Source organism: Phoca vitulina, unplaced genomic scaffold, assembly GCF_004348235.1.
Source record: "Phoca vitulina isolate PV1807 unplaced genomic scaffold, GSC_HSeal_1.0 scaffold10, whole genome shotgun sequence".
NCBI classification, from domain to species: Eukaryota; Metazoa; Chordata; class Mammalia; order Carnivora; family Phocidae; genus Phoca; species Phoca vitulina.
Genome location: NW_022589713.1, coordinates 43890979 through 43908448, shown reverse-complemented (window position 1 = coordinate 43908448; position 17470 = coordinate 43890979). Strand labels below are relative to the sequence as shown.

The window sequence follows — 17470 nt, the reverse complement described above, 5'->3', positions numbered from 1 at the left end:
ATTTCTGATAGCAAACATGCGGGTTTTTTCCCCAAATCAGCCAATTTTCTAACTCTCTGAACACCAGCTGGGTGTCCTACAAATTAGTTTAGTTCTTTTTTTTTAAGTAGGCTCTATGCCCAGCATGGAGCCCAGCTTGGGGCTTGAACTCACGATCCTGAGATCAAGACCTGAGCTGAGACCAAGAGTTGGACGCTTAACTGACTGAGCCACCCAGGTGTCCCAAAATCAATTTAGTTCTGGCACTGCCAGAGTTAGGGTCGGACCCCACAGCTTAAGGGGTCTGCCCCACTTCAGATGCTGAACGCCAAGTCCCAGGCCTCCTGCACTTCTGACTACCCAGCTATACATCGGAGTTCCCATGACCCCTTCCTCAGGTTTGATAACTTAGGAATGGCTTGCAGAACTCAGGAAAACACTTTACTTACTATTAGCAGCTTATTATAGGGATACGACTCAGGAGCAGCCAAATGGAAGAAGTGCATAGGGTAAGGTGTGAGGGAAAGGGCAAGGAGTGTACATGCCCTCTCCAGCTCATCACCTTCCCAGCACCTTGATGTGTTCACCAGCCTGGAAGCTCTCTGAACTCCCCAACCCATTAGTGGTTTTTTTTGGGGGGGAGTTAAGATTTTATTTATTTATTTGACAGAGAGAGAGGGAACACAAGCAGGGGGAGTGGGAGAGCTAAGCAGGGAGCCCGATGCGGGGCTCGATCCCAGGACCCTGGGATCATGACCTGAGCTGAAGGCAGACGCTCAAGGATGGAGCCACCCAGGCACCCCACCCATTAGTGTTTTTAATGGAGGGTCATTATGTAGGCATAATTGATTGAATCATTGACCACTGGTCATCAACTCAATCTCCAGCCCCTCTCCACTCCAGGGGATGGGGGTGAAAGTTCTAGTCACATGGTTGGTTCCTCTGGCGACCAGCTCCTCCCTATTCCTGAAGCTCTTTAGGACCCCCAGCCACCAGTCTTCATTAGCATACAAAATGACACTCTTATTACCCCCAGAGATTCAAAGGGTTTTAGAAGCTTCCTGTGTTGGGAACCAGGGAGAAAGATGAAATGTTATAACAAAAGATGTTCCCACCATCCCTATCACTGAAGAAATAACAAAGGTTTTAGGAATTCTATGCCAGAAACTGGGGAAGAAGCCCAAATAAATATTTCTTTATTATATCACAATATTACATTTTATGTCTGTGTAATAGTTTAGCTCTTTAGAGTTTTAGATTCAAAATGATTTTCCTTTAGAACTTTGTAGAACATCCTCCAGTGCCCTTACTTGATCTTACTATGGACTAAGTACTGTTGGTAAAAGCAGGTTCGGGAACCAGAATTTGTTCACTTCTTTGTTCCAGCCACTTTACACAAGTCTCATTTCCTTTTCACAACGTTCCTATTTTCAGAAGAAGCTAAGAGGTGAAAAGAGTTCATTCACTTAGTAAATATTTTTGGAGTGCCTACTAAAAGAGCTCACAGTCTACTCAGAAGAATAACACTGAGAAAGCCAATGTCAACAGTGTAGTAAGCACCGTTACCAGGGTAAGCGTGGGGAACCTGGAAGATCATCACCTAGGACATCAGAAAAGACTTCTTTGGGATGTGTGGATGGCTCAGTTAGTTAAGCATCTGCCTTCAGCCCAGGTCATGATCCCAGAGTCCTGGGATCCAGCCCCGCATCGGGCTGCATCAGGCCGCATCTGGCTCGGTGCTCAGCGGGGAACCTGCTTTTCCCTCTTACTCTGTAGCTCCCCCTGCTTGTGTACTCTCTCTCTCTGTCAAATAAATAAATAAAATCTTAAAAAAAAAAAAAAAAAAAAAGACTTTTCAAGTGACAGCTATTCTATTTTTTTCCCAAAATTTTTATTTAAATTCTGGGTAGTTAACATACAGTGCAATACTGGTTTCAGGAGTAGAATTCAGTGATTCCTCACTTATATACAACACCCAACCCAGTGCTCATCACAAGTGCCCTCCTTAATCCCTATCACTCATCTACCCCATCCCCCACCCACCTCCCTCCATCAACCCTTGGTTTGTTCTCCATCGTCAAGAATCTCTTATGGCTTGCTTCCCTCTCCTTTTTCCCCCCTTCCCATATGTTCATCTGTTTTGTTTCTTAAATTCCACATATGTATGAAATCATACAGTATTTGTCTTTCTCTGACTTATTTCACTTAGCATAATGCACTCTAGCTCCATCCACGTCATTGCAAATGCAAGATTTGATTCTTTTTGATGGCTGAGTAATATTCCATTGTATATATATGCCATGTCTTTTTTTTTAATTTGTTATTGTTATTTTAATCACCATACATTACATCATTAGTTTTTGATGTAGTGTTCCATGATTCATTGTTTCTGCATAACACCCAGTGCTCCATGCAGAGCATGCCCTCTTTAATACCCATCACCAGGCTAACCCATCCTCCCACCCCCCTCCCCTCTAGAACCCTCAGTTTGTTTCTCAGAGTCTCTCATGGTTCGTCTCCCCCTCCGATTTCCCCCCCTTCATTCTTCCCCTCCTGCTATCTTCTTTTTTTTTTTTCTTAACACATATTGCATTATTTGTTTCAGAGGTACAGATCTAAGATTCAACAGTCTTGCACAATTCACAGAGCTCACCATAGCACAGACCCTCCCCAAGGTCTATCACCCAGCCACCCCATCCCCCCCCCCCCCCCCACTCTAGGAACCCTCAGTTTGTTTCCTGAGATTAAGAATTCCTCATATCAGTGAGGTCATATGATACATGTCTTTCTCTGATTGACTTATTTCACTCAGCATAACACCCTCCAGTTCCATCCATGTTGTTGCAAATGTATGCCATGTCTTCTTTATCCATTCATCAGTTGATGGACATTTGGGCTCCTTCCATAGTTTGGCTATTGTTGACAAGGCTGCTATAAACATCAGGGTGCATATGCCCCTTCGAATCTGTATTTTTGTATTCTTTGTGTAAATACGTAGTAGTGCAATTGCTGGGTGGTAAGGTAGGTCTATTTTTAACTTTTTGAGGAACCTCCATACTGTTCTCCAGAGTGGCTGCACCAATTTGCATTCCCACCAAGAGTTTAAGAGGGTTCCCCTTTCTCTGCATCCTCGCCAATATCTGTTGTTTCCTGAGTTGTTCATTTTAGTCATCTGGACAGGTGTGAGGTGGTATCTCATTGTGGTTTTGATTTGCATTTCCTTGATGATGAGCAATGTTGAGCATCTTTTCATGTGTCTGTTAGCCATCTGGATGTTTTCTTTGGAAAAATGTCTATTCATGTCTTCTGCCCATTTCTTAACTGGATTATTTGTTTTTTGGGTGTTGAGCTTGATAAGTTCTTTATAGATTTTTGGATACTAGCCCTTTATCTGATATGTCATTTGCAAATATCTTCTCCCATTCTGTAGGCTGCCTTTTAGTTTTGTTGACTGCTTCCTTTGCCGTGCAGAAGCTTTTTATCTTAATGAAGTCCCAATAGTTCATTTTTGCTTTGGTTTCCCTTGCCTCCAGCAAGGTGCCTAGTAAGAAGTTGCTGTGGCCGAGGATGAAGAGGTTGCTGCCTGTGTTCACCTCTAGTATTTGATGGTTTCCTGTCTCACATGTAGTTCTTTCATCCATTTTGAATTTATTTTTGTGTATGGTATAAGAAAGTAGTCCAGTTTCATTCTTCTGCGTGTTACTGTCCAGTTTTCTCCACACCGTTTGTTGAAGAGACTTTTTTCCATTGAATATTTTTTCCTGCTTTGTCAGATTAGTTGACCATAGAGTTGTGGGTCCAATTCTGGGTTTTCTATTCTGTTCCATTGATCTATGTGTCTGTTTTTGTGCCGGTACCATACTGTCTTGATGACTACAGCTTTGTAATATAGCCTGAAGTCTGGAATCGTGATGCCTCCTGCTTTGCTTTTCTTTTTCAGAACTGCTTTGGCTTTTTGGGGTCTTTTGTGGTTCCATACACATTTTAGGATTGTTTGTTCCAGCTCTGTGAAAAATGCTGGTGGTATTTTTTTTTAAGGATTTTATTTATTTATTTGAGAGAGAGAGCAAACATGAGCAGGGGGAGAGACAGAGGGAGAAGGAGAAGCCGACTCCCCGATAAAGAGGGAGCCCAACCAGGGCCTGGATCCCAGGACCTTGGGATTTCGACCTAAGCCGAAGTCAGACACGCTTAACAGCCTGAGCCACCCAGGCGCCCCTGCTGGTGGTATTTTGATAGGGATTGCATTAAATGTGTAGATTGCTTTCGGTAGTATAGCTATTTTAACAATGTTTGTTTTTCCAATCCATAAGCATGGAATGTGTTTCCATTTTTGTGTCTTCTTCAGTTTCTTTCGTGAGTTTTCAGAGAACAGATCTTTTACCTCTTTGGTTAAGTTTATTCCTAGGTATCTTCTTATTTTTGGTGCAATTATAAATGGGATCTATTCCTTGATTCCTATTTCTGTTGCTTCATGATTGGTGTATAGAAATGCAACAGATTTCTGTACGTTGATTTTATATCCTGTGACCTTGCTGAATTCATTTATTAGTTCTAGCAATTTTTTGGTGGAGTCTTTTGGGTTTTCTACGTAGGGTATCATGTTGCAAGTGACAGCTATTCTAGAATCTGAAGGTTTAGGGACAATATCTGCAAAATCAGATACTTTTGAAGGGTTTTTAAAAGCAGAACTGTGCCATGCCCAGATTCATATCTTAGATCACCCTGTCTATCCTGTGGGAAGAAGGGAGCAGAGGGGGCCAGACTGGAGACCAGAACAGTTAGGAGGCTGCTACAGCAATGCAGGTAAGAAGAGATGCAGAGGAAGGGATCAGTTATGACTCCCCCATTGAATGATTTGGTTGGCTGGATGGAGAGTGGTGCTGAGTCTATGCTCCATAGGGTTAATGAGGTAAAAGGTCACTAGCAAGACCCCCACTGACCCCCTTTCTTCACAGGAATGTTAACCTTATCTTTTAGAGGCAAACAACAGGAAGAGCTCCAGCTGGCCTAAACCAGCTTGAGCTTGACCCCTGGCTTACACCTGTGCAGATGGACCATGGAGTGGTCATTATAATGTTAAAATTTCCCCCTTCGTTAACATAACACAGAATGCATGTATAGGCATGTTTTCTAAGTACACCTGCGCAACCTTATGCCCACCTTTATGTGTGATGACAAAAGTCCCCTTTCTGAGTATTCATCCCAACCTTAAGTAAAAAAGAACCCACTTACCTCCACTGGGGGAGTCACAGCTTTGGAAGTTATTCCCCACGATCTCCTTCTTTGCTGCAAATAAAATTTCCTTCGTGTGACAGCTCCACCTGGTGTAGTCTCTACCTGTAACTCACCAAGGATCAAACTCACCTAGTTGGGTTACAGTGCAGTTTGGGGGAGGAGGAGGGAGGAGGGACAGGGCAACCCTGGAAAGTGGAACAGGAGGGTGAGGGAAGGATGACAAGATCCGTCTGGAACATTTTGAGTTTTAGGTGCCTGTGGATTAGCCAAGTAGAAAGAAACAATGGACAGGTTGATACACAGGACTCTAGCTCAAAGGTATCTGCACAACGCCTGGCACGCCTGGCCAATAGGAAACACTGCTGCCGGTGCTATTATTCTATTTGGACTGGAGAAAGAGATATGGGAGTGTGTTTTAGGAAAGTGGCAACGACACACAGGAATAACAATGTCCGCAACAACAGAGCTAGAACTTACTCTGACTTACTTATGATGCAGAACCAGAAGTTGTCATTAAGTGCTTTGCACGAGTTGACTCACTCAATTGCTGCACTGAGTTTATGAGTTCGAAACTACTGCCGTTCCCAACTGAGAAACGGAAGCACAAAGTTTCAGTAACTGGCACAGGCCATACAGTGAATAGGTGGTGGAGCCGGGATCAGAACGGGGACAGTCAGACCTGGGACTTGGCGACCTCAGGTCACAGTCTCGAAGCCGCTGGACAGAGACTGGGGCTGGGAATTCATTAGGAGAGGAAGTTACTGCTGGCAAGCGCTGGAGCTCGCACGCAGACCCACGCGGAGTGTGGTGCGGCCTCGATGTCCCCGAGTTGCTGCTCTCCGGCTGCGGCGCGGTGCCTAGCACGCGGGGCGGGAGGAAAGCCGGCGCCCGGGCGCAGGTGGCGGGTCTGGCTCGGGACCATGGAGAAGGCCAGCCTCCGGGCTTCCTAGAGCGGCGCGGGTGGGAGCGCCTCCGCTCGCGCTTCCGCCTCGGCTGCGATCTGCGGGAGCGGCCGGGCCTTCGGCGCTCCGCCTCCGCGCGGTGGCGCCCCCCAGCGCAGTCCTCGAGCTCGGGGGTCGGGGCCCGCAGACGCCGCCCGAGGGGCCCCTGCCCGCAGAGGCGCCATCAACCCTCCTGCCCCGGAGAGCTGGCCTGACGTCCCCCGGCTCGCGGTACTCAGGGTGAGGGCCGGTGACGCGTGGGGTCGCCCGCTTGCCGGGTGGAGTGTGCAGATTCCCGTCGGGTTTCCGGTCAGCATCGCGCCCTGGGACGTCAGGCGTCTTCCCCTTTCCCCTGGGGCCAGATCACCACTTGTATTTTGTCCCGGGGCCCCGTTACCCTACATTTTCTCTAAATGCTCGTTTTGGTCTTTGCCACCTTTGCTGGAACCATTCAGTACAGACTACTTAGTCATTCATTCATAGTGGGCCAGGGATTTTCTTGAAAGCCACAAATCCACTGCAGTTCTTGACTCTTGCTTCAGAGATATTCTTTCGAGGAATTTTCAGCATCACCAGGCAGATTTGTAGCATTTACAAAGGAAGCAGATGCAGCACCGCATGAACCACTGGAGAAGGTGCACTGAGAACATCCAGAGTGTCCTAGGAATATTGATTCCAATGAGAGAGGCACAGAGACTGAGGGGAAAGAGGTGGGGAACGAGGCGGGGTCAGCCTCATTGTGATTCTCTCTCTTAGCTCCACAGGTTCTTGCTTTTCCAAACAGAGAGGGCAGTGCATGAAGCCAGGGATCGTCAGCCATGCTCCAGACAGTGTGGTCCCAGGTGAGCTGAGCTTTCTTCCAGCTTTCCACATTCAAAAGAGATACGATTGATGACTATAGGAATAGTAGCCTGGCCTGACCAGTCCCATGCTTAGCGTTGCATCCATCAGTAGAGTATGGCAGAGGAGTATGTTAGGGGAGGTGATGAGGGTGAGTAGGTAAACTTGGGAGGATCAGGTCGGTTGGGAAAGAAGGAAGCACCAGCTAAGAAACTCTCCTAAAAAGTGAGAGTCTACGTCCATGCAGACTGTGGACCATGAATGTACGGTTCACAGATGAGCAGCTTTGGCATCACTAAGGGGGTTGCTAGAAAGGTAGAGTCTCAGGCCCCAACCCAGATCTCCAGAATCAGAATCTACACTTGTACAATATCTGGGGAACAAATGGGCAAGTTAAAATTTGGGGTGTGCTAGTGTGCCTCGCACCATACAGAGGAAGGCCACCTCCTGCATTTAAACAGTCATTCCCACAGGAGGAGTTTGCCCTGCAGATCACAAAGTCAGGGTACAGTGAAGCCACCACTGGGGAGCCTTTGGAGAGAGTGGATTGACGAGGGAGGTGGATTCCTGCTGAGTTTGGAGCTGATGCCGGTGCCTCCGGCCCTTTGCATAGATTACAGCTTAATCTCTGCGAAAGCCTCTATCCTTTGTTGGCACAAATTCATGCAGCACTGGAAGCAGTTGTCCTTCCAGAATTTTCCTGGCACTAGAGGATGCTTGCATTGAATTTTTCTCCAGCATCCTAGATCAGGGAATGAGAAAGCTGGTGTCTCGTTTATTGGATGTGTCATATAATTAGGAAGCCCTATCCAAGACTTAAGAATAATGTGTATGTAGACATCAGACCATCCACTTCTGTTTCACCACTTAAGTCAAAGTTAGTTCCAAGTCAGGAAGTGTTTAAACATCTGTGGGGGCAGTCTGTTCTCTTCTGGTGCTTTGCGTGGGGTATAGTAGTCACTCAGGATTGGCTTCCAGTAAGGAAACCCCAAGGGACAGTGGTTTAAACGAGATAGAGGCTCTCATGCAAGAGAGGTAGGGAAGAGGCAGTCCAGGGACATTGTGGCAGTGTTACCCCACACCAGGCTCTTTCTCTTTTTCTGCTTCACCATCCTAGCACTGGCTTTCATGCTCAAGGCTGCTTCATACTGCTTGATCTCCAGCTATCGTGTGCATTCCAGATAGAAGAGGAGATGACAAAAAAGGCGAACCTCTCATCAGTTTGCACTCTTTCAGGAACCTTCCCAGAGAGTCCCCAACAGTTTTTGTACTTGTGTTTCATTGACCTCACTTAGTTGCCAGAGCTGGGGGCAGCCCCAAGTAAAATTAGGATTCTATTATTAAAAAAGAAAGGGAGGGGGAAAAAATACGCACATATATGTTTAGACAATTGTCAGTCTTTTTTTTTTCCTAAAGATTTATTTATTTGAGTGTGAAGGCGGGGAGGGAGACAGAGGGAAAGAGAGAGAGAATTCTCAAGCAGACTCCCCACTGAGCGCAGAGCCCGACATGGGGCTCGATCCCCACACCCTGGGATCATGACCTGAGCCAAAATCTAGAGTCAGTTGCTTAACCCACTGAGCCACCCAGGCATCCCTAGACAACTGTCAGTCTTATCTACGATCTCTATGAGAAATGTTCCCCTAATCTCATCTGTACTTTTAAGTGCTGAGATTTATACAACACCGTGTGCCAGGCGTTGTTTTAGTTCTTTACACATATTAACTCATTCCACCCTTACAAGAGCCTTATAAAATAGGTACTCCTACTATCCTAGTTTTCCAAATGGGGAAACTGAGGCAAAAGAGTTTGGGTATCTCATCCAAGGTCACACAGCTGATGGTTATCAGAAATAGAATCTTATTTATTTATTTTACAGATAGAGACATAGCAAGAGAGGGAACACAAGCAAGGGGAGTGGGAGAGGGAGAAGCAGGCTTCCCGCCGAGCAGGGAGCCTGATGCAGGGCTCGATCCCAGGACCCTGGGATCATGACCTGAGCCGAAGGCAGACGCTTAACGACTGAGCTACTCAGGTGCCCCTCAGAGATAGAATTTGAGCCTAGGGAGTCTGACCCTAGAGCTGAGTTTGTCAACCGCAGCACTGTTTACATTTTGGGCCAGATAATTCTTTGTTGTAGGGGGCTGTCCTGTGTGTTGTACGATGATTAGCAGCATCCCTGGCCTCTACCCACTAGATGCCAGTAGCACCCCCACACCCCATGGTTGTGACAACTAAAAACGTCTCCAGGGGTCCTGGGATCGAGTCCCACACTGGGCTCTGCACTCAGCGTGGAGTCTGCTTCTCCCTCTCCCTCTGCCCCTCCTTCCCCCACTTGTGCGTGCACTCTCTCTCTCTCTCTCAAATAAATAAATAAATCTTAAAAAAAAAAAAAGAGTCCCCAGACAGTGAGGGCCGTATTTCTCCTGGTGGGCATTTCCCCGTTGAGAAGCACTGCTCTGAAGCCCGTGCTCTTTGCCCCGTGCTGCACTATCTCGGAACACACTTCCTCTGTAGGGGAATCAAGAGCCCCGCTTCATCATGGAGAAGGAGTAAGTGCTAGCAAAGGACAGAAGCAGAGTGATCAGAGGTGGAGCAGGAAGTTGAGAAGCTGAATGTTGTAGAAAACAAGGAGCAAGGAATGCATTGATAATTACAGGGGTGCCTCAGAGGTGTGGAGGGGTAGAAGCCATGATATGAGGAAGGAAGGTCCATGTTCCCAGCTGTTGGCTCTGAAGGAAGACAGAAGGTTGGTTAACATTCGGGGGCAATGAACTATCTATTGTGCACTGTCCAGGAAGGTAGCCACTAGCTATATGTGCCTGTTTAGAATTAAAGTTAATTAAAATGAGAAATTCAGTTCCTCAGTCATACGAGCCACATTTAAACTTCCTGGTCAAGGTGATACCTGATTTCTTCAGTGTATAGTTACTATCTTTCCTTGCAACTGATCAGAAATCAATGGGGAGACATTTACGATTATGCAAGTATCCTGCTCCTGGTGGAAATTTCCTCCTCAATGTAGCATCCATGGGTGATTCTTGCCTGAACCAATCTTTACCATGATGGCTGCAATCCTATATAGTACGTCTGTAGTTGTATGTCTTCCCCCCGGCAGACACTAGGCACAGAGAGGTTGTTGATGTGACAGACTGGGGTAGAGTTCACTGTCAGTCAAGGAGAGATGGTATAGTGGGGCGCCTGGGTGGCTCAGTTGTTAAGCGTCTGCCTTAGGCTCAAGTCATGATCCCAGGGTCCTGGGATCAAGCCCCATATCAGGCTTCCTGCTCGGTGGGGAGCCTGCTTCTTCCTCTCCCACTCCCCCTGCTTGTGTTCCCTCTCTCTCGCTGTGCCTCTCTGTCAAATAAATAAAATCTTTAAAATAAAAAAAAAAAAAAAAAAGGAGAGATGGTATAGTGCCACTCACTTGAATAGTGGTTGGTTCACTTTGAAATGTTTGCTTCCTTATACAACCTAGCGATACTCAGATAAAGAGGACTCCCTTTTGTCTATTTCAAAGTGCTTAACATCACTGATTCCCATCATCTGTAATAGGGCATAATAATTTTTACATCGCGTGTGTGTTCTGATGATTGAGTGAATTGATGTAAAAGTAGTTGACACAGGACAAGGCATGGTTTCCTTCTCCCCTGAGAAGGTGGAAGTGGCCCCATCAGGAGCAGGGAGACACACCTGGTACAGAGGGCAGTGTTGGCAGGTCGGACGGAGCTTAGGTGATCTGGGGGCAGGTGCCTGCTCAGGGATGAAGACTGCCATCCTGTCCCTGGAGTCGGGTGTTAGAGGAGGCGACGACACTGCACGTTGCCTTCAAGAGACAGCCAGCTCTCTGATAAGGTAAGATGGCAGAAAGAGGGAGGACCAACCAGAGTGGAAGGAACTCTGTGCCCGTGGAATTTTTTCTGTCTATAAAAACGCATGGAGGGGGGACACCAGAGAGAAACCGAGTGGATGGAGTGGATGGATTCAGGGTGAATGATAGATGCTATGGTCATATTAGAAGACATGCCGGAAAGATCGACCCAGCTCATGGAACCAGACATGGGGTTGATGTGACCACCAGGCAGGGGCGCCTCAGAGGTGTGCATGTTGAAAATGTGCTGAGGGCTGTCTCCGACTGGGGTACGGTTGTGGCTGTCCTTGCCAGTACAAGCCTCCCGAGGGGCTCGGAGCCATGGACTCCAGTAGAGTCAGCCCTTCCCTGGAGTTCAGGCCCCTCCTTAGCCCTCACACAGGGCTTGAGCAGGTGCCTATTGTTTCAGGAGCCAGTGACCTTTGAGGATGTGGCCGTGTACTTCACCCAGAATCAGTGGGCCAGCCTGGACCCCATGCAGAGGGCCCTGTACCTAGAGGTGATGCTGGAGAATTATGCAAACATAACTTCCTTGGGTAAGTCCTTCCTTGTCCCTGAACCAGCTCTACCCTAAGGGCCCCTGGCTTCCTCCTTGGTGGATCCAGGGTCTCTCATATCCCCAGGACTGGTGCACCATGAGCCGAGCTCCCTAATCCCCTGTTTTGGGAGTAGCTAATGGAGAAAGATCTAGGCTCACTTTGGTTTTCAGCAGGATTTGCCTCTTCCCTGTTTCCTGATGGGGACTCTCCTGAGAGGGGTTTTTGCTCTGGGCACAGACAGCTGAGAGGGTTCCTGGATCCTCCACTCTTCCAGTTCCCTGGAGTCCTGGGCTCCATCTGTCCTGTGTGAGAGTCTCCTAGGACCCCCTGTACACACCTCTAATGACAGTAGGAGCTGTCTGTCTTCTCTGATAGAGCCCAGAGTAAGCCTCCTCTTGAGCAAAACAATTTGAGCCTTCCTTAGAACCCCAGATTCTTTCCACACTGAGCTCACTTAGTGTCCTGAGATGTCAAATTGTTCACCTGGCAAAGCAGAGGGTGGGCTGAGGGGGCAGCAGAGACTCTCCTCAGCTTCCTGTTCCTTTTCTTTCTCCTTCAGCAGCATTGCCATTCCCCAAACCAGATCTGATACTCCAGCTGGAGCAAGGGGAAGCACCATGGGACCTGTATCCCTGGACACCCCTTGAGGGAGAGGCCCTGGGAGGTGTCCACACAGGTAAGCAGGAGAACTTACCACCTTCCTCTTTGCCTTGGCCTCCTCCTGTCTTTTAATGATTCAACATGAAAAAGGTTTTGCTTCTGTCATACCAGTTCTTAGGATGAAGATGTTCACTCTCATTCAGAAAAGTGACCCTTGATAGAGCTTCAGCTCCATACTGAAAAGACCCATCGAAACTTTCATTTTCTGTTATTTTTCTTTCTTTTTTTTTTAAAATATTTTATTTATTTATTTGACAGAAAGAGACACAGCGAGCGACGGAACACAAGCAGGGGGAGTGGGAGAGGCAGAAGCAGGCGCAGAGCGGGGAGCCAGATGCGGGGCTTGATCCCAGGCCACTGGGATCATGACCTGCACTGAAGGCAGACACTTAACGACTGAGCCACCCAGGCACCCCTTCTGTTATTTTTCTTTGCAAACCTAGAGGATTTCAAAAATGCATAGTGAAAATAGGCTTTTGGGGGTCAATTTAGGAATATAAACACAATGTAGTAAGAGCTTGTTTCTTATTTTTAAGGATTTATGTATGTATGTATGTATTTATTTATTTATTTATTATTTGAGAGAGAGAGAAGGGGGGAGGGGCAGAGGGAGAGACAGTCTTTAGCAGACTCTGCACTGAGCACGGAGCCTGATGCGGGGCTTGATCCCACGACCCCAAGATCATGACTGGAGCTGAAACCAAGAGTTGAGGCTCAACCAGCTGAGCCACACAGCACCCCAGAGCTTGTTTCTGTAAGAACATTTTATGTATGTGGGTGTATGAAACTGTACATGGGAAGAGAGTTTTTATGAATTCCTAAACACTATCAATTAGCTTTTGAAAGAAAGCCTCTTTAATTATTGGGAACGAATGGTTTCCTTTTCTGAAAGGTACAGAATTGAGGTGAATGAGAACCATCCAGAGATTGGGTGTTTAGCCTTCTCATTCAGTTGGCCCTGTTCTCATGCTCTCTCCATCCCTTATGTTGTTCAGAGTCTTATAAACCAAAGGCTCCTTCCTAATTCTATCCACTTCCGTCCTCGTCAGTGCCTTTGTGCTGACTCAGCACTTCCTGTCATCTTTTTTTTTTTTTTTAAGATTTTATTTATTTATTTGAGAGAGAGAGCACGAGCAGGGGGAGGGATAGAGGGAGAAGCAGGCTCCCCGCCGAGCAGGGAGCCCAACTCAGGGCTCGATCCCAGGACCCTGAGATCATGACCTGAGCCAAAGGGAGATACTTAACCAACTGAGCCACCTAGCACCCCACTTCCCATCATCTTGATGAGAAACCTTTCCCCGCCGACCACCTGCAGTGATGTTTCCCTTTGCCATAGCTGTGCATGGTCTATTTAGTCTGCCAACGGCTTTAGGCCAGTGCTGTCCAATAGGACACTGTCTAGTGATGGAAATGTTCAATATCTGTGCTGCCCAATATGGTAGCCATTGTCCTCATCAGTTCTTGAACTGTGGCTAGTTCAAACAAGGAACTGAATTTTAAATTATGTTCCATTTTCATTAAATTTAAGTAGCCACATCTCAGTCGGTTAAGTGTCTGCCTTCGGCTCAGGTCATGATCTCAGTCTGGGATCAAGCCCCGCGTCAGACTCCCTGCTGAGTGGGGAGTCTGCTTCTCCCTCTCCCTCTGACCCTCCCCCTGTTCATGCTCTTGCTCATGCTCTCTCTTTCAAATAAATAAATAAAATCTTTAAACAGCCAAAAAAATAAAAATAAAAAAAATTTAAGTAGCCACAGGTGTCTAGGGGCTGCCTTATGGGCAGTGCAGCTTAAAACAAGTACACGAACAGTTTCCACCTGCCTTTTTAGCTTCTAGATCAGTGGTTTACAATTCCAGTGAGCATCAGAATCTCGTGAGGGGCTTGTTAGAACATGGACTTGCTGGATACCACCCCCAGAGGTTCTAATTCAACAGCACTGGGGTGGGACCCAGGAATTTGCATTACTAGCAGATTCCCAGGTGATGGTGGTCCGGGGACCACACTTTGAGGACTACTGTCCTTGAGAATCTAAAACCATACCTTTTAAACTCTGGATTGCAACTCATCAATGAGTTGTGCTCAGCATTTAAAAATTAGTCTGGGGCTCCTGGCTGGCTCAGTGGGTAGAGCATGTGGACTCTTGATCTCAGGGTCATGAGTTTGAGCCCCACATTGGGTATAGAGATTACTTGAGATAAATAAATAAATAAAATTTGAAAAATTATGTAGTTGTGAAAAACCTAGTTCTTCTAATAGAGAAGACTCAGTTAAAAAAAAAAAAAAAACTAGTCTGGACTACACTAGACTTAAATAGACCGTAAATGCATCAAAATGCATCACTCTCTCTTTTTTTTTTTTTTTTTTTTAAGTAAACTTTACCTTTCTAGCTTCAGAGCCTCTGTTTTCTTTTTATCATACTAGGTGGTAAAAACAAGACTGAGAGTGAGGAGCAAAGCCCAAGACTAAACATTTCTAAAGACTCAGCAGCCCATAGACTGATGGCAGAGGGGCTGCTCACAGAAGCTCCCCAGCACCCTCACCTTAAGGACAACTTAGGAAGGCCACAGCCGTGTGACGCAGGGGAGAAAACAAACCAAGGAGGTTTCATGGACTTGCTGGTCCAGGACTACAGATCCCCCGTCATCAAAAGGGAGGAGGCAGGCAGGAAGCCGGAAGGAAGCACCGGTGTCAGCACCCACCTCCTGTCAAAGCAGGCCCTCCCTGGAGGACCGGCGTTTTATAAATGTGGTGAGTGTGGCCGATATTTCAGCCAACATTCAGACCTTCTGCAGCATCAGAGGATTCACACTGATGACAAGCCCTACAAGTGCAGAGAGTGTGGGAAAGCCTTCAGGTATAACTCAAAACTCTCCCGACACCAGAAAACCCACACTGGGGAGAAGCCTTACTCGTGTAAGGAGTGTGGACAAGCCTTCGGTCAAAATTCCCACCTCCTTCAGCACCAGAAACTCCACAGTGGAGAGAAGCCCTTCGGATGTCAGGACTGTGGGAAAACCTTCAGCTACAACTCAAAACTCATCCGGCATCAGCGAATCCACACCGGGGAGAAACCCTTTCAGTGTAAGGACTGTGGGAAGGCTTTCCGGTGTAGCTATGACCGAATCGTCCATGAGCGCACCCACACCGGGGAGAAGCCCTACGAGTGTCAGGAGTGCGGGAAAAGTTTCAGTTCAAATTCAGTCCTCATCCAGCACCAGCGCATCCACAGCGGGGAGAAGCCCTACACGTGTCAGGAGTGCGGGAAGGCCTTCCGCCGGAGCTCCGTGTTTCTCCAGCACCAGAGGCTCCACACTGGGGAGAAGCTCTACAAATGCAAAGAGTGCTGGAAAACGTTCAGCTGTAGCTCCCGCTTTACAGTGCACCAGCGCATCCACACCGGGGAGAAGCCCTATGGCTGCCAGGAGTGCGGGAAGGCCTTCAATCAGAAGGTCACCCTGGTCCAGCATCAGCGGCTCCACACCGGGGAGAGGCCTTACGAGTGCAAGGTGTGCGGGAAAGCCTTCAAGTGGAGCGCAAGTTTCATTCAGCACCAGAAGTTGCATGCTCGCAAGAAGGCCACCCAGGTGACAGGGCCAGCCGCGGTTGGGCCCCGCTGCCCCGCTTCCGGCCGCCCCCCTCTGCCTGCCCAGCACGAGCGCTCTGCCCCCTCCGGGCCAGCGGCCGCCCCGTCTTCCCCGCACCCCACGCTCCTTCCTCCCTCCCTGTCTCTCTTTGTGCTGCTCCCCTCGTCTGAAATGGCCAGTTCTTCCTCTGTTCAAATAGTGCCTTGCTTTCAGGATCTCACTTCCGCTGGGAGCCTGAATCCTTTGTCCCACTCCCCATGAGCTCCCTCATGTGCTCGACCACCCACCCACCTAGAGTTACCAGTTTCCCCAGGCTCCTGACCATGCCTGTGTTTGTCTTCTGGGCCCGTGGAGTCATTATTGTTTTCCCAACTCCATTTATGTTCTCACGCGTAAGAACCATGTTTGACTCCTCTCTTCCATCCCCTGGGTGGGAATGGTAGGAGTTGTCCTTTATGGTGTCCAGTTTGGGCCTGTATCCATCAGTCTGCACCTGCCTTCTCTACTAGACTTGGTAGAGTTTACAGAACACTTTGGGGCTTCGGGGTATGGCATTCCAATGACATGGCCTGTTGTGATTCAAGAAATATGGGAGGAGGTAAGCAGAGAAAGTATCCAGTGATGGCTTTCAGGAATTAAGGAGGGCCATTTGGTGGGCCAGTAGCAAGGCTCACCGTGTGGAATCGGAGCCCAGGACTTCTTATTACCTCGATAATGACCATGATGAGGATCCTGTGTAACTAAGCAAGAGACCAAGGAAATAACCAGTAAAAAGAATATGAAGTGATGAGTCGGCATTGATAGCAAGAATGTAAAATCATGTCTCTAAACTTGGTTGGAAGGGGATGTGGCTTTTCTGTTTGGGTTCCTTTTCTGTTCCTGTCCACATCCTTGTTTAATTTCAGTGCCCACTCAAACACGTAGGTATGAAAGTGATTTGGGCCCATGCAGTAGAGGGCAGGTGCCTGGGTGTAACCATCTCTCAATACACATGGAGTGAACCTGTTGGCAAGACACTGGCGAGTCTCTGAGGGAGGGAGAGAAATCTGACTCTGACTTGCTGTAGCTCTTGCCTCAGAGAGTTTGTAACTAATCATACACACACTCGGATGTGTTCTCACACCTACTCCACGTCCTCTCTGATTAAATCTGAATTTTTGAGTCCTGGTACTTTTAAGTTAATTTTATAATGAACTACTTTGATAACACCAAGAAGCGTGTATGGACACTAATCTTTCTTCTTTTAAGATTTTATTTATTTATTTAGAGTGTGCATGAGCTGGGCAGGGTGGGGGGTGTGGCAGGGCAGAGGGAGAGGAAAAGGGAGAATCACAAATCATAAGCAGACTCTGTGCGGAGCGCTAGTCAGATGCAGGGCTCCATCTCATAACCCTGAGATCATTACGTGAGCCGACATCAAGAGTCCCACACTCAACCGACTGTTGAGTGTGGCCCCCTGTTGGTGGGCACTAATCTTACTAGATGTTATGATGCCACTGGTTTGGCCATACTTTCCATCTAGTGGTATGGGCCCTGATCCTTCTCACAATCACTGCTTCAGGACAGTGTAGCAACATGGGAAGGTACTTTAAGTAGTTAAGCAGGAATACAGCACTAAGGAAAAGATATGCACACTGTTATGATAACACCATACAATTATGTCTGCAAGCAAGGGCATAAAGAAATATTTTGGTTTTGGCTTTGGTTAGGCTTATTGAGATACACCTTATAGCCTTTACCCTTTTAAAGTAGACGGTTTGGTGAGTTTTGACAAATGAATACAGTTGTGTAATCAAGATAAAATTTCCATCACCCTCAGC

The 17470-nt window shown here is 47.4% G+C and overlaps 1 protein-coding gene across 4 annotated transcripts; it reads left to right on the top strand.

Annotated features, from left to right (window-relative positions):
- The first annotated feature begins 6313 nt into the window (after window positions 1-6313).
- ZNF619 (zinc finger protein 619) lies at window positions 6314-16812 on the top strand. 4 transcript variants are annotated; one of them, XM_032408934.1, is made up of 5 exons: window positions 6314-6398; window positions 6915-7000; window positions 11279-11405; window positions 11971-12084; window positions 14488-16812. In XM_032408934.1, exons 2-5 carry the CDS (start codon window positions 6977-6979, stop codon window positions 15909-15911), a joined length of 1689 nt encoding a protein of 562 aa, XP_032264825.1. In that variant the 5' UTR covers window positions 6314-6398; window positions 6915-6976; the 3' UTR covers window positions 15912-16812. The 4 variants fall into 4 exon arrangements, with proteins under 4 accessions (XP_032264825.1, XP_032264822.1, XP_032264823.1 ...); XM_032408931.1 differs by having other exon boundaries at window positions 11968-12084; XM_032408932.1 differs by having other exon boundaries at window positions 6351-6389; window positions 11968-12084.
- The last annotated feature ends 658 nt before the right edge of the window (window positions 16813-17470 follow it).